Below are 22,779 nucleotides of genomic sequence, written 5' to 3'. Positions count from 1 at the left end.
TGATTTTAGATAGAAGGATGGAGGAATGGAGGAGAAAGAACGATCGAGTATTGAATAGAAGTATCGTGTAGAAGATATAAGTCTATCGCATAGACTCGACCCTCAATCGTCTAGACTCTCTAAGGCTATTGTGTAGTAAAATTTCTTTTACTCGATAGATTATCAGATCAGTCGTTTCGTGGAATGAATTTGAAAAAACTATTTTTCATTTTATCCACTTTGCCATAATAACTATAACCATCCACTAAGACGGTTATTTAGAAGAAAAAAAATATTAATTATCATATAATTAATAAATTATAAATAAATACAGTAACTAACTTATCATATTATATTTATAACCTATAGTTTTAATATTGCATCATATGCAACATATAAACCAGAGTTCTTTTTCTATTTTATGATATTTAATATAAATCATATTTATATTAATTCCTCCAATCAAATAATATTGTATCAAATACATCATACCAATTATATCATATATAATTTAATTAATTTAATTATATCATATATAATCAAATTCTTTCTTTTTAATTTGAACATTTCAAGCTAACCGAAAAACTAATTCTTAACTTGAATCCAAAAGCTACTAAGGAGACCTTGGACCTGTAGCTTAAAGCTCTAACAGTACATGAATAACTGACTAAACTCTTTAGTCACGATATCCACCATCCATTAACTATCGGGCACTCCATTAAAGACCGACAGCTGCACTCGTCGCACTATAGATATATTTTTGTGTCCATTGAATATAACCAATCAATAGTACGATAACCCTTCACAAATCGCTCGTAAGTACAGCTGCGCCACTGATTCCTCTAATGAACAATATATCATAGTTTCACTATGACTAAACCCTTCTCGGGCCAAGAGAAGGTGTGGCACCACATTATTCAAGCCCCGAAATCAGCCCTTGAGGGAGTAATTTATCTCCTTACCCCTACTTCAAGGAATGAGTGAATTCTGTCTTCTGTAGCAAAGTTTCCAGCTCCCTAATCAGACGAATCCCAAAAATGGTAGGCTTGTTGAGTCAGCGATCTGGCCACTCTCACCCATGTAAATCAAAGGATCGCCCTTATAGGCAAGAGTTCACAACTCACTCAAAATTAAGGTCATGTTATCTATGGTCATCCTAGTGAAATGAAAGTCTCCATTATGAACGCGTTATATAACGAGACTACACATTTCGTGGTCTGGTTTTATACAAACTCCTATGTATAGAGTATCCCCGCTCGCATGTCTAATACATGAATGATCAGGATTAGATCATTTGTAGCACTTTATAACATTTGTAACACCTACAAAGTGGGTCACATTCGTAGTGTCACAAGGATAAGATATCCCTCCTTATCCATATACTATAGACCACTTAGGTTATCACTTAAAGCACGATCCACTTGTATGTCTCCACATACATGTTTAAGTTACAATGACAATCATAGATCTTAGTTTATTGGTTTATGGTTAATGCAACTAAAATATCTCATATTTTATAGACTGTAGTGATAAAATATCATATATTATAAATCACAAAGTGTTTGTTCATACAAGTGTTTACAAACTACAGGACCCTACGAGATTTAGGGCATTAAACCCAACAATCTCCCACTTGTTCTAAAGTTAGTGGGCTGTACAAGATAATCATATTACAAGTACACAAAACAATAAATTAGGGCACAAACGCCCTATACAACATCTTCCACTTGCCCTAGTCCAGCCGTGGTTTATCCCATAGACTCTTACTCTACAGGTGACCCCCAAACACTGTAGTCGTGAGGGCCTTCGTAAACGGATCAGCAACGTTGTGCTCCAAAGTTATCTTCGTGACAATCACGTCCACTCGATGCACATCCTCTCATATGAGATGGTATTTCCGCTCTATGTGTTTGTCGCGCTTATGACTTCGAGGCTCACGAGAATTCATCATAATACCACTATTATCACAATAAAGGGTGATGGGCCTAGACATGTCTGGAATAACTTCTAGATCAATTGAGAACTTCCTGAGCCAAACGGCCTCCTTAGCAGCTTCACAAGCCGCAACATACTCGGCCTCTATGGTGGAGTCAACGGTGCACCCCTGTTTGGTTCTTCGCCATACTACAGCACCTCCGTTAAGAGTAAACACTGATCTTGAAGTGGATTTCCGAGAATCCTTATCAGTCTGAAAATCAGAGTCTGTGTATTCTGTAAGGATCAAATCCTTAGAACCATACACAAGCATGTAGTCCTCGTTCTCCGAAGATACTTGAGGATGTTCTTGACGGCTCTCCAATGACCTTGTCCTGGATTAGACTGATCTACTGACTATCTCCACAACGTAGCAAATGTTAGGTCTAGTACATAACATCGCATACATCTTACTGACTACAATAGATGCATAGGGGACCCGTCTCATTTCCTCAACCTCTTGAGGTGTCTTAGGACACTATTCCTTAGACAATATAACTCCGTGCCAAAAAGGCAATAGGCGCCTCTTGGAATTTTGTATCGAGTACTTGATCGACATTTTGTCAATGTACGATGCCTAGGACAGTGCTAGCATTTTGTTCTTTCGATCCCAAAAGATCTGAATCCCAAGAACAAACTGAGCCTCTCCTAAATCTTTCATTTGGAATTGGGTCGCTAGCCAGTTCTTAACTGAAGTCAATAAGCCTACATCATTCCCAATGAGTAGAATATCGTCTACATATAACACTAAGAAAACTACTGAAATGTTGATGATTCTCTTATAGACACAAGGCTCATCAACATTTTGGTCAAAGTTATAAGATTTGATTGCAATATCAAACCTTATGTTCCAAGATCGAGATGCATGTTTCAGTCCATAAATGGACCGATTCAGCTTGCAAACTTTTTACTCTTGACTTTTGGCTATGAATCCCTCAAGCTACACCATTTAGATGGTCTCCTCAAGATTGTCATTCAAAAAAGCAGTCTTGACATCCATTTTCCATATCTCATAGTCATAATATGAGGCAATGGACAGGAGGATGCGGATAAACTTTAGCATGGCAATAGGCGAGAAAGTCTCCTCATAGTCAACTCCTTATATCTAGGTATAACCCTTCGCCACAAGTCTAGCCATGAAGGTTTGCATCTTCCCTCAACACCTCATTTCCTCTTGTAGATCCATTTACAACCTATAGGTTTAATCCCATCAGGTTGATCTATAATATCCCAAACTGAGTTGAAGTATATATACTCCATCTCGAGATCCATGGCTTTGACCCATTCATCTCTCAACATCCTTCATTGCCTTCTTGTAAGACAACGGATCCTCAACTTCACCATCAGCTATCATGCCAGGATTTCGGTTAAACCCATATAGCAAATAGGTGGGTTCGCAACCCTCTCACTACGTTGAGGTTCCATCAACTCTTGAGGTGGATTTAACCTACTAAATGAACTCACAACAACTTTTGTTGAGGTAACATGCTCTTCAACAACTCTTGTTGAAGTTTCAGTAGTTTATTTGGAAAGCTCATTCAACACGACTTTACTTCTAGGACTGTGTTCCCTTATATGGTCCTCTTCAAGAAAAGTAGGATTTGTCGATACAAACACTTTGTTTTCCTTAGGATCATAAAGTAACCCCCGCGTGTCCCTTTGGGGTAGCCTACAAATAGGCATAACCTCAAACATGGTTCCAATTTCTTAGGATTAGCCTCAAGCACATGTATTGGACAACCTCAGATGCGAAAGTGACGTAAAATGGCTTTACGCCTGTTCCACAACTCCAAAGATGTTCTGGCAACACTCTTGGAGGAAATGCAGTTCATGATGTATGTTGCAGTTTCCACTGCAAAACCCCAAAACGAGTCTGGTAAGGAAGCGTAATTATTTAGTTTATTTTAAATCATTTTTTTGGGAGGGAGTTGACAATTCCCTTTCTTTCTCTCCACTACATGATAGTGGGGCAGAATGTTTCATATTCTTTATCTAGTGTTTTCTTTCACAGAGAACACAAAAAGTTTTGAGAGATCTCACATTATTGTCATCCTTCTTCTCTCTTTTCTTCTCTCCAATTCCCTCACCAAAATAGCCAGAGCCCACAAATTCCTGGATTTTTATCCTAGAGAATACGGAGGTAGCCATTGTGGTGGTATTCATCGGTTCGAGGGATTCAATTGAAGAACTGTTCTTCAAAGGTAATAGGTTTTGAACCCTAATTTCTTTTCTATAATTTAGTGTAAGCATGTTGTACAATTCATTAGATGCATAATTTTATTCTCTCTCTGTAAAATTTTGTGTTCTGTGAATTTTGGAATTTGGGTCCAATCCCCACTTCCGCTAAAGGTTCTTTAATATGGACCCATCATACTAAACTACTAGCACCCATGCAAGAGAAAATAGGAGTTCAGATAAAGGGGAATAAGATACATAGATGATTATATCGAGCGCTAGATGATATGCGTTGATTTCCTAGTGAGAATAACAAGTCTATATAAGCACAATGATAATGAAGTGAAAATCTAAGTGTATGTGTGTGATGCGTTTGGAATCTGTTCTTTAATTTATGCTCAACATCTCTTGATGTAGATGCCACACTGATCGTATCTCTAGGTTGCATGCATTAGTTAAAATGAACAGGAAAATAACATGAATGGTTTTGTCTCTAAATTACTCACGCTCTGGCTTGATGCATTCTACAAATTACTACCATCTCGAGTAACGAAATGCTTTTTCACTTCAATCAACTGATCGGATGGATTCAAGCAACAAACTTTATGCAATTATCAAGCCAAAAGATTCACATACACAAACAACTTAATAAATTAACCGGTAGAGATATGTTGAATGGTTGAAATGGGGATTGAATTAAAGAAATATGTCTTGATACATATAATCTTAGTTCAATCAAGTAGGACAGTGAATGAAAATGCTAAGTAAAAGAAAGAAGTCAAGCAGCTGGGATGCTAAGTAAAAGAAAGAAGTCAAATCACCAGGTTTAATCTCTTGCCCCCTTTGGCTTGTTTTTGTACTTGTTGTTGACAACTAGGTAGAAGGGGTGAAGGAGATGCCTCTCTCGAGCTTTTCTCCGACATCACCTCATTACCAATGGTGGAAAATGGCAATCATCTTTCCTATTTCTTTCTTGCAGCCAGCGAAGATGAAGGATCAAAATGGTTTACCTCTATAACTAATCTCGCTATTTTTTTCAACTGTAGACAACATCTCTTTATATAAGCAATCAGAACAGCTACTTGGTGATGAATTCCATACCCTGAAACAGTCGCCTGTCATTCTACCTTGATCAAACGCCGCTAGTCAGATGTTCATGCTTGCAAGTTATGATTTGACGTTGATTGCACAAGCCAAATGTATCTTATCATACGTCAGATCAACTGGATGCATGCTCCTTGCATTGGCTTTGTCTGCGACACTTGCATTAGTGATGCAGTTTTTTACTTAAAGGATATTTTTGCATGGGCCTATCACACACACACATATATAATTCCATGCATTTTCCTTTATTATGAATGCGTTTACATCACTTTAATCCTAATTATTCCAATTTTGAGAGAACCATAATTTATATCTCTACAAGTTATCAAATATCAATAGGTTTTATTATCGACTATTTTTCAGTTTCTATGTCAAGCTTCATGTCAGTTGATCTAGACTAAATTTTTTTTGTTGGGTGTCGATTTCTTGCTATACATAACAACTTCTCTTAATTTTATTTATTTTTTACCTTAATCTCGTTTGATAACGAATTTTATTTTTTGTTTTATTTTTGTTTTTCTAATTTTTTATTTATGAAAGTTAAGCTTATAATTACAAGATATTGTTGAATCATTGTGCAAGATTTCCCACTACTGTCCACTGTGGGAGTCTGAATCGTGACTCAGCTAAACACCATTGGCTTGATCAAGTAGAGCATCCAAAAAGACCAAAGATCCTTCTTGAAAGTGTATTTGAAGCCGTTGCTCAAATTTCTAATGATATACAACCGAGACCAAATTTTAGAAAATAAAAAAGTTGTTCTAATGAAGCTTATAGTTATTTGTTGTCGGTTTCGCAAGGTAAATTTATAAACACTATTTTTACCTATAAGCTTGTTTTGTCATCTACACCTTAAAATCTTAGAAACAAACTAAGTTTCATTAGTATAACTTTTTATTTTATAACTTTCAAAATGTAGCTTTTTTTTGAAATTTTGTTTTAAAGTAGGTAACAAAAAATAACTCATGGGCTGTATGAAATACCGGGTTTTTTTAGTAGTAACGCTGGACAAACAGTGGAGTCCGCCTGCAAGGAAAAAACCAAAAAAATATTGCTCTAATCAACTGAAGCCCACCATTCGGTTCGAGTTGGAACCAGGTCGGTTTGGGATAAATTTCGGGTTCTAGTGAACTAAACAGGATACACCCGAACTAACCGATTGCATTTATATTACATTTTGAAACTCGTAAAAGTAACGGATCAGTGACGCAGTTGGCTATGAAGTCTCCTTGTAATATGCAAGGCCTTCGTTTGACCACATCAGAAGGTAAAATATTCAACATTTTTTCCTTCCAATTTGCATTCATGTGACCTATCGTAGCAGCCTAACACTCATGCTTCTCAGTCAGTAACCCGGTCGGGTAATTGGTTTGTTGCAGTTTGTAAGCTTTATGTGAGCAGTTAGAGGTTGGTTTTTCATATTTCTTCAATATTCTCATCTGTTCGATTTCGACTTGGCACTCAAACCAAGCAGAGACAAATCAATTTCACCCCTAGTCCCTAATATGCCATCTTGAATCAAGACAATATAGAGGCGTAGGCACCTGCCTCAATTTTATATGTTGAAGGCACAGAGCCTTAAGCACAATATCGGAGCCTAATACTTACACCTTAAACGCCTTTTAAAACATATGAAGTTTTTAATCTTAGTTGAATGCAAATTCAGAAGGGAAAAAGAATCAAATACCATTGATCATAGAGAAAGTACACTAAATCATTTGGCACCATTTACTATCGGAGAACATACCTTAGAAAAATAAGGTTACTGTAAGAGCCCAAAAAACCACGTTAATTCTTTATAAATAAAAGCTACTGATACTCAAAACTGGCGCCTTGGCGGCCTTGCTTCGGCTTGTGTTACTCGGATGGGTCTTCCACTCAACTCCTGCAATGCACACATTTTTACTTAGATATATGAAAGATGCTCGATTCCAAATCATTCACTTCTTGATCATTAAGCAAGGGATCTATATCCCTGAAGGGAATTCAATTCATGATATGAGTTTTATAGGGAAAATATGATAAACTGAGATAAACTTTCCATAAAAAAACTCTTCTTAAACTTTCCATAAAAAAACTCCTCTTCAGGCATGATGGATGGGAACAACAAAAGAATGTCGACGAAGGAAACAAGTGAAGTGAATTTCATATAGAGTTGTTAATGCATAGGAACGGACTGAAAATTACGCGGGGAAATTAGAGGGTGAAGATGCTATAATAAAATCATGATTAATATGAACAACGGGATTTCATCTCCATAACAATTGGTCCTTGATGGTATCTATCTCCTGAGTTCAGTAAGCAAGGTTGAATTGAACATGAGGGAGCATATCAAGATTCATCATATACAAATGCAGAACAGACCCCAAAAATGCATAAAAATTAAGGGTCAATGTGAACTTACAGCTCCATCCAAGGACTGAATGGCATTGTTAACTTCCTCTGCTGAATTAAATGTTACGAAACCAAAGCCCCTCGATTTTCCGCTCTCACGGTCGTAAACTACTTTTGCCTCCACAACATTTCCATGTTCCCTAAACAAGTTCTCAAGCGTAAGATCATCAACACCCCAAGCAAGGTTGCTCACATGAACACGATTGGGGTTATCGAATCTTGAAGCATTTCTGGAGCCTCTGAAAGAGGAATCATCCCTTCTCGGTGGAGGGGGTCCATAATTTACCCTCAGTGATCTGCCATCGAGTTCCTGTGAGGAGTTAACCAGGAATAATCAACCAGAAGCACATCCAATATAAACCTTTGATTGAAAATGAAAGATAACAGTATGTAATTGGGTCACAAAGGTGAATCTAAGAAACTTTTGACGTTAAAATTACCCCTCAAGAAACACCATGGAAGCAAATTACAAGCTCTACATCACTAGGATGGGTTCTCTATGACGACAATATAAATTCTGCTCGTTCGTAATTTGATGTTCAAAACATGATAGCTCTATAACTTCCTACTTTTTCTTTGAGTTACAGTTACAACAATTGTTTTGGCAAGGAGTAAATAAATCATAACCAAAAGCAAAAATGCATAGTATTAAGCAAGCGTAAAAGGAGTGTAGTCACTTACATAACCATTAAATTGTTGAGCAGCTGCTTCAACCTCATCAACACTCGACATTGTGACAAAACCAAATCCCCTGCTTCGTCCCGTCGTCTTGTCATAAATTACCTATAAGAAAAAACACCGCGAAAATTAGGGCAAAGCAAATGGGTTTCTCAAGAAAACAGAAACAATTGATATAACACTAAAATGAAAAGTACCTCGACCCTTTCAACTTGTCCGGCGCTTTCGAACAAGCCGGCGAGTTGAGCACTGTCGACGCTGAAAGGAAGATTTCCGACGAACAGTTTGAGGTCAGGAGCGTAGCTAGCTTCGTTTGCATCGGCCTCAAGAGTGTCTTCTTCCTGGTCGTAATCGGATGAGACGGCGACATTCCGAACAAAGCGAGAGGAGAAGGGAGGAGAAACCCTTTGAGAACGAAGAACAACAGAAGAAATGGAAGAAGGATTTGAAAGAAGGCGAGTGGAAGAAGGATTGAGAGAAAAGAGTTTGATTTTAGGGTTAGAAAGAGATAGGGTTTTGAGGGTTAGGGCTGAGAGCGTGAGAGAAGCCGCAGAGGCAGACATGGCTTCCGAGTTTTTGAGATAAGGTTGGAGAAGGCTCGACGGGGAGAAACTAGATATTTATAGGATCTTTTTTTCAACTTTATGTAAATTTCTAAATAATATAATGTTAATATTGGTGTGATATTTATGAGTATTTTTCGCTCTATTTTCGAATGGTTCTATTTTGTTGTATAAATGTAAATATTTGAATCTTACCCTTATTGTTCAACAAAAAAAATCTATTTTTAATATAATATGTGAGTAGTTAGAGATCCTAACATTTTAAAATACTAGTATGGCTCCCCAGTGATACACGTATTTATGAATTTCACCATTTATTATTTTATTTTTTATGTTTAAAAGATTTAGTGTGGATATTGAAATTCATTTATATTTATTAATCGTAAATCATGTTTTTGGTGAAATGGCTTCTACTACTATGTATTTTATAAATATATATGATGTAATGAAATTTATTTCTAAAAAAAAAAAAAAAAAAAAAAAAAAAGTAAATTGTAAGATTAGTAATAGATGCAGAAATTCGAAATATAACACGAACTATACTCAAATAGCGGTATTTTGTTTACATAAAATGTACTTATTTGACTTCAAAGTCGACCTTTTCACATATAATAAATCTATTTTGTAAACTGAAAATATAAAGCACAACCTTTATTGTCTAACATAGATCGGGTTTCATATAGGAATGGACACACTAATTCAATATGTGCAAGCACTTGCATCAGATGAGTTGTGTTCTATCGACACAAGAGGTTTCACATTTGTTGTCCGTACATCGCTCAACAAACACCAAACGAAAAGTACTGTCCTGAAGATGGAAGGATAAAGTAGTCATTTATTAGAAATACATGGGCAAAAAGGAAATGTAAAAATTATCCTACTTCCATCTTTTGATATAGTATAGATACCTTAGCCTAATTGTTTAATTATATTCATGTTAACAAACATTGAAACAAACATAGGTTTGAATCATTCATTAACTTTTATGTTCGAATCATTTGAGTCGATAAAGTATCAAGCATGATATAATTTATAAAGTTTTAGGGGTTATTGCGACAGTACAATATCCAGCTTAAATAGTAGTAAATTCGTCACTCGGTAAAATATTATGTAAACATGGCATAAGTACAAAGACTACACATTAGTTATGTACTTTAATACAAGCATTATGTCAATCGAGCTATGCTCATTTTAACACTTATCAAACACATCTTATAGTACCAATGTGCTCATTTTGGCACCTACTAAACATATTCATAACTATACTTATTCTGGCACCTACCAAACACATATGGAATTGATGATGCTGATACGATATCGAGAATATAAATCTATCATTTTATTATATTATCACGTTTGTATGAGATTTTTTAAACAAATACTTTTTAATGGATATAAGCTTTTTAAAAAACAAAAAAAAAGAAAAAAAGAAAAAGATAACAATACAATTTATTAATAATATTTAGTTAGAAATTCAACGAATGAGAATAAAGACTCGAATCTTAGATTTTTTTTTTTACAATGAATGTACATGTTTAAACCTATTAAATTGCCCAGGATGTCATTAACAATCTAATTAAATAATAAAATTGTTGAAACAGATAACATAAGAGATTCTTAAATCACTATTGACCAAAAAAATTTAAGTTGATAGATAAAAGTAAATTTAATTATATATCATCTATTATCACTCTCATTTGTGGGCTTGAAATATGACGAAGACGAAAGTTGAGAAAAAAATCTACGACAACAAAAATAAAAAAGGCTATTTTAACTGTGATACCATATTGAATTATCGATTGACCAAAAAACTTAAATTAGGAAGTGGAAATAAAATTAACTATATATCCTCTAAAGAGATTTAAAAAAAATGATAACAAGTTGAAAACTAACAAGTGGATAGTGCGAAGTGGCACGCTTCACGCGTGTGAGATCCATCCAATCAACATCACCTTGTGATAATGTAACAAACTTGGCCACTTGGTCTGTGCGCCGCGCAATCACAGCCGTCCATTTTTCTTTTCTCGACCATCCTGCAGCATCAGATATTTTTCTGCCGATTTCTCTTCCATTTTTTTTAAAGATCAATTCCTTCATGTTTGTATTTTAAAATTTTGAATAAATATTAAGTTTAGTCCTTCATAATTAATTAATTTTTATCCGGTAATTCTATTACTCAAAAAAACTGCAGTTTTCAATATTTATAGAGAGAAGACTGATATAGGCTATTTTTAGAAGAAAAAAATTATACTCTAAACTAACATTAAATACTATTTAGAGATTTAAAATACAAATTCAAAATTTGAACATCTTAAAAAGTAAAAGTATAAAGACCAAAATATGTTATAACTTAATCATCTTTTGTGTTATATTATAATTTTTTCTTCCCATGTTAGATTATCAATTTTGTTTATTTAAATTTGATTTTGATTTAAATCATATAGTTCGAGTTGGGTTTTGATTTTGTTTATACATAGGTTTGCCTACAAAATTATCTATCATTTTTACTCGCTCGAAAATTCATTAATTTTCACTCAATTTTATATCCTAAATTCTAATACAATTAGTGAAGTAAGATAAATGATCAATTTTTGTAGACCTTTTGAGTACTCTAATAAGGTCATTACTCATAATTACATATTTACATTCAAAACATTTTTACCATTAAGGAAAATAAATTTTCATTAAAATAATAAAGACAATTTTCCAAAATAAATAACAAATAAGAAAAATCTTTGTTTGGGACCCCTAAAATAATGAAGAAAAAATAACTTAAACAGATAAAATTTTGACCAACATCGAGTTTCAAATCAAAACTTTTAAATAGCTTGAAAACGTAAACTGGGTAGAAGCGATTTACATGTCTCATATGGCATGATCACAGGTCCCTCTCGTCACCTGCCGGTCCATTCCTATCCTTACCTGGAAAACATAAATTAAGAAAGGTTGAGTAAGTGATCTCATTACCAAGATCAGGCTATGCATCCATGAGTAGAGAATGATGGGGTGGGCCCTTGGCTCAAACAACTACATCTGTCTTAGATGATGAAAAGAAACCGTACTATCTTGCCTTAGACTTGCATGTCTAGTGGCCTAATGGCACATCGTCAAACATGGAAAAGTAACATGAACGTGAACCTGTCGATTTATGCATATCTAGCGGCTTGTAGGCACACCGTTAAACATGAAAAAAATAACATGAACGTAAACCTGTTGATTCACGCATGTCTAGCGGCCCGTAGGCACACCGTCAAACATGAATGTGAACCAGTCGATTCACGCATATCTAGCGACCTGTAGGCACATCGTCAAACATGAAAAAATAACATGAATGTGAACCTGTCGATTCACGCATGTCTAACAGCCCAAAGGCACACCGTCAAACATGGAAACATAACATAAACGTGAACCTGTCGATTTACGCATGTCTAGCGGCCCGAAGGCACACCGTCAAACATGGAAAAATAACATGAACGTGAACTTTTCGATTCACGCATGTCTAGCGGCCCGAAGGCACATCGTCAAACATGAAACTAGACCCATCGGTCCTTTTAAATAAAACATGCGTCAAGGCGATACGGCAAAATTGCCCTATTGGTCTAATCATGCATCACATACATAATTTCAATACTTATTATAAATTCAAACATGCTCATAATACTCATAATTGTCATGCAACAAGTATATAACAATGACAAAATCATGCTTCTATAGTCCATTAATTAACTTTATAAATCTAATTTAGGTCACCTGGCACGAAGGCACCGGTAATAGTATCACTTACCTCAACTTGGTCACAAAAGTCCACACAAATAATTCCTTAAAATCCTTGGAAAACTTGAATCAATCTAAAGTTGTGGCTTGGTCCAAGACAAATTCCAAAACTTGATTCAATTAGCCAATATGGTCAAGAATTAAATCCAAAATCAATAACTTAAAGTGAAAAATGGTATCTAGCTTGATGGTCAATGCCTAAAAACTTCCAAATCTTAAATCTGGTTACTAACTTAACCCAAAATCAAATGGGTGAATTTCACCTCCCAAATTATAAGGAAAAATAAGTCTTACCCAAGGTTTTTCTCAAGATTCCAGCAAAGATCGGGCAGTGGTGGCTGATGGCGCGTCGGCTCGTGGCTACCATAGACAGGCAGCGGATGTTGCTGTCGGATGACATAAATTGTTTAGGCTAGCGGCTGGTAGTGAGGGTATTGCATGAGGAGGGTTTGCGAGAGTGAGAGAAGGGAAATTTCTAGTTTTATAGATTTTATTCAACAACGATTACAAACAAACCAGAGCTTCAAACAACGATCCAACCGTTCAAAATGAAATTTTATATGTCTCAAACAAACTGACCAAATTTGAGCACGATCCAACGGTTCAAACTTCAACAATCGACAATTTTGTGGAAGCTGTCAAACCAAATTGTTTTCTCCCAATTTTTGTCTCTTTTTACTTTGAAAAAACCTCAATTCTTTTATTTTTTTTCAAATTTTGAAAAGATAAATAAAATATTTTATCATAATATCTCCAAAATCTTCAAAGATTCTATTAAATTAATAAATCAATTAACTTTTCAAATTATCTTAATTTAGGCTTCATAAACCAAAATTAAATGACATAAGATCTATCAATTTGATACAAATTAAACTTAAAATCCAAAATCAAAGGGAAGCAAAATTCAATATTTTCAAGATAATCAATTCGAATATTTAATCAATTAAATTCAATTTCATCAATAAAAAGTTTTTCAATTATTTCAATTTATTCTCAGTTTCTCAAATGAGAGGGAAATTTAAATTTAATAATTTTAGATAATTAACTTAAATTTTCCTAAAATTCGGGAGGTTACCTAAGAAATATTTAAAATGGTAGATATTAAATTGAAATTTTTTATCACTATACGAGATTTGGACCAAAAATATCCAACTAAATTGGTAACCTAGCACTCTTTTAAATTGGGCACTCTTTAATTAAACTTCAATTATTTCATCATAATTTGTGATGGTTTTTGAAGTTTGGATTTAATACCATTTTAGTTCACATAAGTACCTCGTGAATTGTTTCTCCACTAAAAAATTCATGATTATTTTTTTTTATTGTTTGTTTATTTTGTTCACTTAGCTGTAACCCTCAATACACTTAGCTTAAAAAAAAAACATCTACTCGTTTTTACATAAACAAGGGAGTATTAATACACGTTGAAGATAATAATAACTCATTTGAGTGTAGATGGTTTTGTGAAAATTGATCAAACTATAAAGATGGACTTAAAGCATTTAAAACCATAGATATCAAATTTAACTCATTTTGTACACAATTCGACTGGCTAAACATATATAATCACCAAAGAATCATAGTTTTGAATTCTTCACTTCACACATGGTTGATATATATATTTTTTTTAATTAAAAAAAAAAGAGGAAAAAAACCACATTGAAATTTTTAAGGTTGTATGGATGAAATTGAGATCTAATAAACCAGAACAATGACAACTAAATTGGTTATTTTTTTCCTATATAATATATGGGGTATGAATATTGGACCCCAAACTAATAAATAAATAAATATAATAATAATAATAATAATAAAATTACATGCTAACTACTACTCGATTGGATAATGGTGATACGAGCAATAAAAAAAATTATTACTATTGAAAATTTGTTAACATGATATTAACACTATTTCAATCCTAACTCAAAATTGATTTATTAAAAAACCATTTGAAAAAAGAAAAAAAAATCTATCTAAACGTCATTTTAAATAGTATATAGACAATGGTCGGGGGACAACAAGTTGAAGAGGCTCGAGGCCCGCAACTCATGGCAGGTGGTTGGAATTCTCCTTCTGTCCATCTAGGACTTGAGTTCGATCTCATTAGTTTTTATATTTGTTGCCATTAGTATATATAAAAATGTTAAAATATATTGCCATCTCCCTTTCATAAAAATAATAATCAAATCTATAAATTTTAATATAATAATTTAATTTAAGAACATAATTAAATTATTGTAAATTCATAGTTTATAACAAGACGAGTCATATCTTTTACGAATAAACTATAAATATATCAAAATCCTACTAAAACCCTAGATAAGTCATATATATAAATCACGAATAATTTGAATTTGATACAACCGCAACTACGGTAGATATCACATAGTTAAGGATATGTAATATTAATTTAATTAATACAAGGAAAGGTAGTTGGGTTGGGGTGGTTGGAAGAAGCCAACGCCTAGATTTTGCTTTGATGCATATTGAGATAAATTTATCAAATTTTGAAGGAACTTGGTCCTTTTTTTTTTTTTTTAAAAAAAAAACACTTATTTATGTAAATTATATAAAAAAACAAAAACAAAATAAAAGCTAGCTCATAATTGACATGACCTTGCACATAGGATTTAATTCAGCATTCCTATTACTATTATACTATGAAAGAATAAAAAATTAAAAGTAACATTTATAAAAATTTGCATTCATGAGATTAAAGATTTCTCGGTGAGATTATATATACATCACACATTGTCATTGTTCCAAAAGCAACAACAAGCAAGATTAACATTTTGAAAGTGCAAATATCGAAATGATGAACCAAAATCAAAATTACATCGATCAAAGTAGTCTATTCTTATATTACCCTTATAGATAAGGGTATGCAACGGTCTATTGGAGATTTTTCGATCAAACCATCACTGAATTAATTATAGTAGGTTTAGAAAATGTTCAAACCGACATCGATCGTCAAGGAGTCCAAATCGATTATTAGTCGATCGATTTTGATCAATTTTATTCTTTAAATTTTTTAAGAAAGGATCGAATCCCTCCTCTTTACTGATGAGTTGCCTTCAATTCGATTGACTCGAATTTTTGATCTATTACGTTCACCTATCCTTACAAGCTTAAGATATATGAATAGAGTTGTCAATGGTAATATATATATATTAATATCAATGACAAGTTTATAGAATATATATTTTCTTTTTGCTGATAATTTTTTTTGGGAGGGTTTAAGAGAGGAAAAAAAGGGTTGGTATTTTGGAGAAGAACCATGAAGGAATGAAAAGGAAAGGGTCCATTGAGGTTGGTGAAGTTTGAGAATTGTGCCACACAACTCCATCACTCACTCCCCAATTCCAACTATAAATCTCCGCCATTTCCCACCTTCCAGATCTGAATCTCGCTCTTTCATTTCTGCCCTTCTCTCTGTTTCTTCCTCTCTTTCCTTCCTCACCTTCATTTCATCAATGGCGTACGATGGGATCCTCTTGGGGATGGGCAATCCTCTTCTTGACATCTCTGCTGTCGTCGATAATGATTTTCTGAATAGGTAATTCCCCCATTATTTGTTTCTTCCTTCTTCTATTTCACCTCTCAGTTCTTTTCATGTAAAACTCAGATCCCTATGCTATTTTACGTCTTCATATGTGTTTTCATTATAAAACTCAGATCCCTGTCGTGTTTTATTGTATCTTTTGTTGTTGGGTCTTTCTTTTCCGCTAATTTCGTTGTTGTTTCGTGTTTTTTTTTTTTTTTTTTTTTTTTTTTTTTTTTTTTCATTTCTCAACTTCGTTGGTTGTGTAATATTTGTGATATTAATGCGTGTTTAGAGGTTTTTGTTAATTTCAAGTTTGATCCGAAATAGAAACATTGGGATTTCACGTTTTTGCTGTATTTTGATTCTGTATATTACTTATTTCGTGCAGATACGACATCAAGCTTAACAATGCTATCCTGGCTGAGGAGAAACATCTTCCAATGTAAGGGATTGGTTTTCAATTTTTTGACTGACATCTTCCCCTTTTAGTTTCATTTTTATGTCTAGCTGGGTTGCGGCTATTTATCCGTTAAACGGCTACAGTTGCAGCTTATTTTTGGGAACTTTATTCTTCAAAAAAGACGTGTTTTTCTAGTTTTTATTAAATGTCAGTTGGTCTCGAGAGAATCATTGATAGTATTCCACCTCATCTTATGGGTTTGCTTAAAAATCAAGTTTCTGTCACACGTTGGTTGATTCCATCTTAATGGATGAGGGAATAAAGGAAGACGAGTTGAAAGATATTAGATGAGATCGGCTAATATTTGATATTGTGTACCATTGTTTTCTTGTTTGAGGACACTATTTTATTGATTTTTTTTCCCTAACAGGGAAGTAACTAAGTTTTAACATTCTATTTCTTTTGTTCTAGTTAAGGTTGTTTACTTAATGAAGTTTTTCAATATGAATCTTGTCAATTGTATCGGACTACAGGACTACTTGCAAAAATGACCACAAGAAGGAATTCCTTGGTTACGAATGTAATTAGCATACGAAGTCTTGGGCATAATTTAACTTCAGGGGAAATTTGGAAAGGAACAAGGCACCAGTTTGTCTGTCTTTGACTGGAAGTTTGTCTGTCTTCGATTGGGTGTATGCATTTGACACATTAGGGGTCACAATTAGATTGTCGTAATTTATCATGCTTATTTCTTTAAAAAATAAATATATGGTTTGTTACAAAAAAACTGAGAACCTTACAATTTACACGAAAACAAAAGAACAACCTATGGGCAAGGGTAGAGATAACCCATACCCAAAGTAGCATGATAGGAAAGTCTTCCAATAGTTTATTATCATTGGCTATAATTACAAAAGAATTTTGTATGAGGCATCATGTTGGACGCCAATACAAATAGAATCAAAACACAAATTTATATTCAAATGTTCCAAGGTTTCTTTGTCTCCACAGGTTCCACAAAAGTGCCCTAGTGGAACAACATCAAATAATCTCCCCTTTTCCTTCAAAATACCACCCATCTAAAATTTCTTCAAGCCTATCGTCAGTCCTTCTAGGCAAACAGTAAGCCACCCAAAACCTATCTGCAAAGCATTGCCCAACCCTTAGCAAATGAACAGTATAAAAGGCGACCGATTGTCGTTTTTCATTTCTTAGATAAAGACAACAAGCCAAAGGGGACAAAGCCTTAGAGGCCTTAATCTCTCGCAGGTATTTAGGCTCCTATAAGCCATCAACCACAAAAATCTTTACCTTCTTTGGAACTTTGCTTTTCCAAATCCCCCGAATATGTTGCTGACTTACCTTTACCACTTTCTTGAACAGCCTTGGGAACAAAGACTTGTGGTATTTCCATTCTTGGAAATGCTCTGGAATGTTGTGACAAACTCCGACCTATTAACAGGGATAAGTGAAAGAGAAAACAAAAATGATAGAATCAAATTTTGGAGTTATTGGATAAATAGTTGAAACAAACTCAACGAACTAAATAAAAAAGTTATAGGACAAAAATATCAAAAACTTCTTTTTGTCAAACAGTAAGGGTCATAATTTATAAAGATATGCAGGATGACTGTCCTTCTTCATCCTCTTCATTGGTTTTTTTTTTTTTCAATAGTTGGATTAACATTTATGAACCTTTATTATATACCGTGTTTCCTTTTACAATTTCACAGAGAATTTCCTATCAAAGAAAATTTCATGATTAGAGTTCTTGTGCTATAATATTTATTTAACATTGTTTGAATTTTCACATATTTTCTGATGTGAGTTATTTATTTTTTATTTTTCGTTTCGCAATAGTTATATAATTGCAGTGTTGATCCTTTTGTGCATACCCTTTTTTTTGTAGGTATGAAGAGTTGGCAAAGAATCCTAATGTTGAGTACATTGCAGGAGGTGACAAATGGATGGTTGAATCTATATATGTTATTATGGTTTTGGCACATTTGTGAACTTTGTGTCCTTTTATTTGGTGCAGGTGCCACACAAAACTCAATTAAAGTGGCTCAGGTAAACTAATTTTGTTCCCTGGTGAATATACACATATCCCTCAAATTGTCTTTTCTGGTGTGGGATGAAACTTTTTCTTGCCTTATCCAGTGGATGATTCAACATCCTGGTGCAACAAGCTATATGGGTTGCATTGGAAAAGACAAGTTCGGGGAGGAGATGAAGAAAAACTCAAAAAATGCCGGTGTTAATGTAAGTTTCATATTTTATCCCCATCTTCCATTTTGGTGATAATTTTATGTTCCAAGTTTCCACCATTCAGTCCTTATTTGCTCTTTTGCCCACTGGTATTTGGGAAATTAGGTTCAATATTATGAGGTTGACTCTACACCAACAGGAACCTGTGCTGTTTGTGTGGTGGGTGGTGAAAGGTTGGTTAAAATCTTGTTTGCTTCATTAATTCTTACATTAAGTCAGTCATATAAAGTTTGCTCCCTGTAAAAAATTGGTCATTTCTCATATTGTTACTTTTAAATATCATTAATTTAACTTGTAAGTATGTGTTTCATATTCTGGTCAGATGGTCTAAGAGTCTGTTTTTGTGACATACAGGTCACTAGTTGCCAATTTGTCTGCTGCAAATTGCTACAAGTCAGATCATTTGAAAAGACCTGAAAATTGGGCATTGGGTAAATGCAGAACTCGTATTATGGTTTTCAGAGTGCTGTTTGGAGTCTATTCTTATAAATTCTTTTCCTTTTTAAAAACAAAACTCTAGCATTACGTTTTTGGTGAACTGTTATGTAGAAGTTCCCCTGGGGAAAAAAATTCTTCTTTAAAAGATTCTCCACCTTGCTTTGCCTTAATTTGTTTTGTTGGTGGCCTAGCTCTTAGAACAATTGTTCTTTCTTGTAAAATATTAGACTGGTGACTAATTTTTGCACAATAGTCTTATACATTTGCAAGTTTCTCAATCATCATTCATCTAGAAACTGTTCTGCTGAACAAGCTACCAAACAATCCCAACTTTTATTCAAAATATCTTAGGGGCCTGTAGATAGGATATATTTTCTTTCTACAAGCTAACTTGACCATAATTTGCCACAAGGACAGTTGAGAAGGCCAAGTATTTCTACATTGCTGGATTTTTTCTCACTGTATCACCAGACTCCGTACAGCTTGTAGCTGAACATGCAGCTGCAAACAAAAAGGTACACCTGAGACATAATCAATGTAGTTATAGTTAGTTTACTAAGGCTTCACAACAAGTAACTAATAATGCCAATCATTTGCAGTTTTTCTCGATGAACCTGTCTGCTCCATTTATCTGTGAATTTTTCAAGGATGCACTGGAGAAAGTTTTGCCGTAAGTATTAATGTCAGTTACTTGGTAAGAGTAAGGAACTTTGACGTGTTGACTTTGGACATTTTTTTTCTGTGTTTCAGGTATATGGACTTCATTTTTGGTAATGAAACCGAAGCAAGGACGTTCTCTAAAGTTCAGGGCTGGGAGGTAATGGTTTGCTTGGTCCCATAAAGACTTGATTATTGGCTTTCCTTTTATGTGTAATTGGAGACCAACTTTTTATGACCAGACTGAGAATGTTGAGGAGATAGCTCTAAAGATTGCTGCGTGGCCTAAAGCATCAGGAACACACAAGAGGATTGCTGTTATTACTCAAGGTCCAGATCCAGTTATAGTTGCTGAAGATGGAAAAGTGAAGAAGTTTCCAGTTATTTTGCTGCCTAAAGAGAAACTTGTTGACACAAATGGAGCAGGTCTGTTCTGCTGCCTCTGCATCTTATTTTTTGAGATCTCTCTCTCTCTCTCTTGTACAAAACAAAATTCATATCTATGGTATGTTTAGGTACTTCAATGAATACCAGAAACGTGTTTTATGATCATATTGTCGTCTTGCTTTTCTTTTTCTTTTTTTATTTTTTTTTCAGGAGATGCATTCGTTGGAGGCTTTTTATCTCAGTTGGTTCAGGAAAAACCGATCGAAGACTGCGTAAGAGCGGGCGTTTATGCATCAAATGTTATTATCCAAAGGTCTGGCTGCACATTCCCTGAGAAGCCCGACTTTAATTGAGCATTTTCCTCTTGCGAGACCTTTTGCCACCCCCTAGCTTTCCACCGGTTGCTTTATCTTTATATTCTGAATTCAACATTCTCGCTTCTGCTTCGTCTACCACGGCTCGTGCAGATGTTGGCTATTTCTGCACATCCCAATGGCTGTTTACCATCTTCCTGTTATTCCTAGTTATCATAAGGAATGAGATTTTTCTTTTTGATAAGAGTACTTTACTCTCAAGTATCTTGTCCTGAAATTTTATATGATAATAGAACACTTTATTTTATAGAGAGATGTCTATGGGACCATTATACTTGAGGCACACCATTGGTTTGGCTTTTAAGCAAAATTTGTTCACCTTTTTTCCCCTGAATTTTCTTGCACTTCCATGCCATGTGATGGCATTACAAAACAAGCAATAAAACAACAAAATGAGTTCCCTCTACCGGTGAATGTTTAGAGATTTTCTTTTTGTAATAGGGCTTGCAATCGAGTACCTCATACCCTTGCGACAGTAGAAGTTAGGCTTCTCAATGATAATTTTTGTCGTCTCTTTCCCTAGTCGGGAGTAAAAGAGCTTTTTTTTGGGATGATTGGTTTCCGGATGGTGTCCTCTACTTAATTTGAGGACCTCATGTGTTTAGTTTGCTCTCGGATTAATATACACATTTTCAAATAATAATAATAATAATAATAATAATAATAATGAGGTTCATCTACAAAAGCTACAGGAGCTTTTGAACCCCATGGGATTGCCCTGTTTGAGACCCACAATGCACATGCTTCTGCTTTGTTCTTAATCCTGATCGATTGTGATGTTCTTATCATTCCGACAGTTTCGGGCTTTTACATTTATCTTATTTAAACACGTCTCGTTTCAATGTTGTCTCTCTTTTTTCCCCTTGGAACTAAAAAAATGAGTTAAAATTACCTAAAGTATCATTAAACTTTGTTATGTGTTTCGAGAACAATGTTGTAATATTCCCTTTCGTTTTTTTTAATAAACGATTTAAAATTACCTAATTTTATTAGAATTTTAAACGAAAATTGAGAGACCTAAAACATTGTGTCAGTAACTTGAAATAAAAGTTGGGACTCAAACACCGGTTCTAGAACCAATTTTTATTTAATATTCTAATGAATTTATTTGAGGACAGACAATGTTTAAGGATACTTTTTTGTAGTTTACTTGAAAAAACAATTCAGCTGTTGTGGGTTGTGTTTGGCTAATCTGAAACATAGGCTCCCTTCATTAATGGGTTTTGATGTGATAATCGCACATTATTTGTCGGACTATTGGCTTTGAAGTTTGAATTATAGTTGATGAAGCGGAAGGCTAAGGAATGTTGTGATGTTTTATCCGATGCCTTTAGCAGAACAAATTCATTATGGTCCGAATATGATTATTATTTGTTAAAAAAAATTATTTTTTTCAAGCAAGGTATTGGATACTTCTTAATATTTTCTTTCGGTGAATAAAAGTGTCTGTGTTCTTATTAGTTGAATTTGTCATAGACTCAGTGTAGACTTTGCTATCTTTGTGCTTGTTTTCTTTTATGTCTTCAGGATGTGAGACTGCAAGAAAATTCTTATTTTACAATTTTCAATCATTTGTTTAAGCATAAGTTATTTCCAGACATTCTCATTTGAACCTTTAATATTAATATTGTTGTTTTCAAAACTTATTAGAGAAATATTGTTGTTTTAAAACTTATTAGAGAAATATTATTGTTTTGAAACTTATTAGAGAAATATTGTTGTTTTGGGAGTTCGAGGCTAGAGGTCGAACGTTGAGAACTCGACTAATATGGAGGCCGAACGTTGAGAACTCGACGAACAAAGAAAAACTTGGAAACAATACATAAGCCGAAACTTCAACCCTCGACAAGGGAAATCTCGCGAATCTCGCTTAAGTTGTCGAAGGTTGAAGTTTCGAACAACATCTACCCTCGAGATTGCAGGTTTATTACTTTTCTTTTTCCCTCATAGAGGAAATAAAGTAATGAGATGGTATACTATATGTATCTGTATACTCGAGCTGCTTCTAACAACCTATGCATTTTTTATCATTTTGAATTAGACGGAGGCTTGTGGGATTGACGTGAGGGG

General features: G+C 34.2%; 2 protein-coding genes across 2 annotated transcripts; one reads left to right on the top strand and one right to left on the bottom strand.

Moving 5' to 3' along the window:
* Nucleotides 1-6,882: 6,882 nt before the first annotated feature.
* On the bottom strand, nt 6,883-8,910 carry LOC120091873 (29 kDa ribonucleoprotein A, chloroplastic). Its single transcript, XM_039050023.1, has 4 exons — nt 8,502-8,910; nt 8,308-8,409; nt 7,637-7,936; nt 6,883-7,117 (listed from the first exon to the last, which is right to left on the bottom strand). Exons 1-4 carry the CDS (start codon nt 8,865-8,867, stop codon nt 7,052-7,054), a joined length of 834 nt encoding a protein of 277 aa, XP_038905951.1. The 5' UTR covers nt 8,868-8,910; the 3' UTR covers nt 6,883-7,051.
* A 6,949-nt stretch (nt 8,911-15,859) lies between these two features.
* LOC120092059 (adenosine kinase 2-like) lies at nt 15,860-21,019 on the top strand. The gene is made up of 12 exons (XM_039050260.1): nt 15,860-16,197; nt 16,574-16,627; nt 18,495-18,541; nt 18,624-18,655; nt 18,746-18,847; nt 18,959-19,026; nt 19,208-19,284; nt 19,709-19,806; nt 19,891-19,961; nt 20,042-20,108; nt 20,191-20,374; nt 20,546-21,019. The coding sequence occupies exons 1-12, from the start codon at nt 16,115-16,117 to the stop codon at nt 20,686-20,688; spliced, it is 1,026 nt and encodes a 341-aa protein (XP_038906188.1). The 5' UTR covers nt 15,860-16,114; the 3' UTR covers nt 20,689-21,019.
* Nucleotides 21,020-22,779: the final 1,760 nt, after the last annotated feature.

Source organism: Benincasa hispida, chromosome 11, assembly GCF_009727055.1.
Source record: "Benincasa hispida cultivar B227 chromosome 11, ASM972705v1, whole genome shotgun sequence".
Classification (NCBI taxonomy): domain Eukaryota; kingdom Viridiplantae; phylum Streptophyta; class Magnoliopsida; order Cucurbitales; family Cucurbitaceae; genus Benincasa; species Benincasa hispida.
Note: the sequence above shows the minus strand (reverse complement) of the source record. Positions and strands in the feature narration are given on the sequence as shown.

Bases quoted from the DNA above. Each gene is read 5' to 3' on its own strand.
- LOC120092059 (XM_039050260.1), top strand. From the start codon at position 16,115: ATGGCGTACGATGGGATCCTCTTGGGGATGGGCAATCCTCTTCTTGAC. The intron at 18,542-18,623 runs GTGACAAATGGA...TATTTGGTGCAG, and splicing joins TGTTGAGTACATTGCAGGAG to GTGCCACACAAAACTCAATT. The intron at 20,109-20,190 runs GTAATGGTTTGC...TTTTATGACCAG, and splicing joins CTAAAGTTCAGGGCTGGGAG to ACTGAGAATGTTGAGGAGAT.
- LOC120091873 (XM_039050023.1), bottom strand. From the start codon at position 8,867: ATGTCTGCCTCTGCGGCTTCTCTCACGCTCTCAGCCCTAACCCTCAAA. The intron at 8,410-8,501 runs GTACTTTTCATT...TTTTTCTTATAG, and splicing joins GACAAGTTGAAAGGGTCGAG to GTAATTTATGACAAGACGAC. The intron at 7,937-8,307 runs GTAAGTGACTAC...AACTCCTCACAG, and splicing joins CTCAACAATTTAATGGTTAT to GAACTCGATGGCAGATCACT.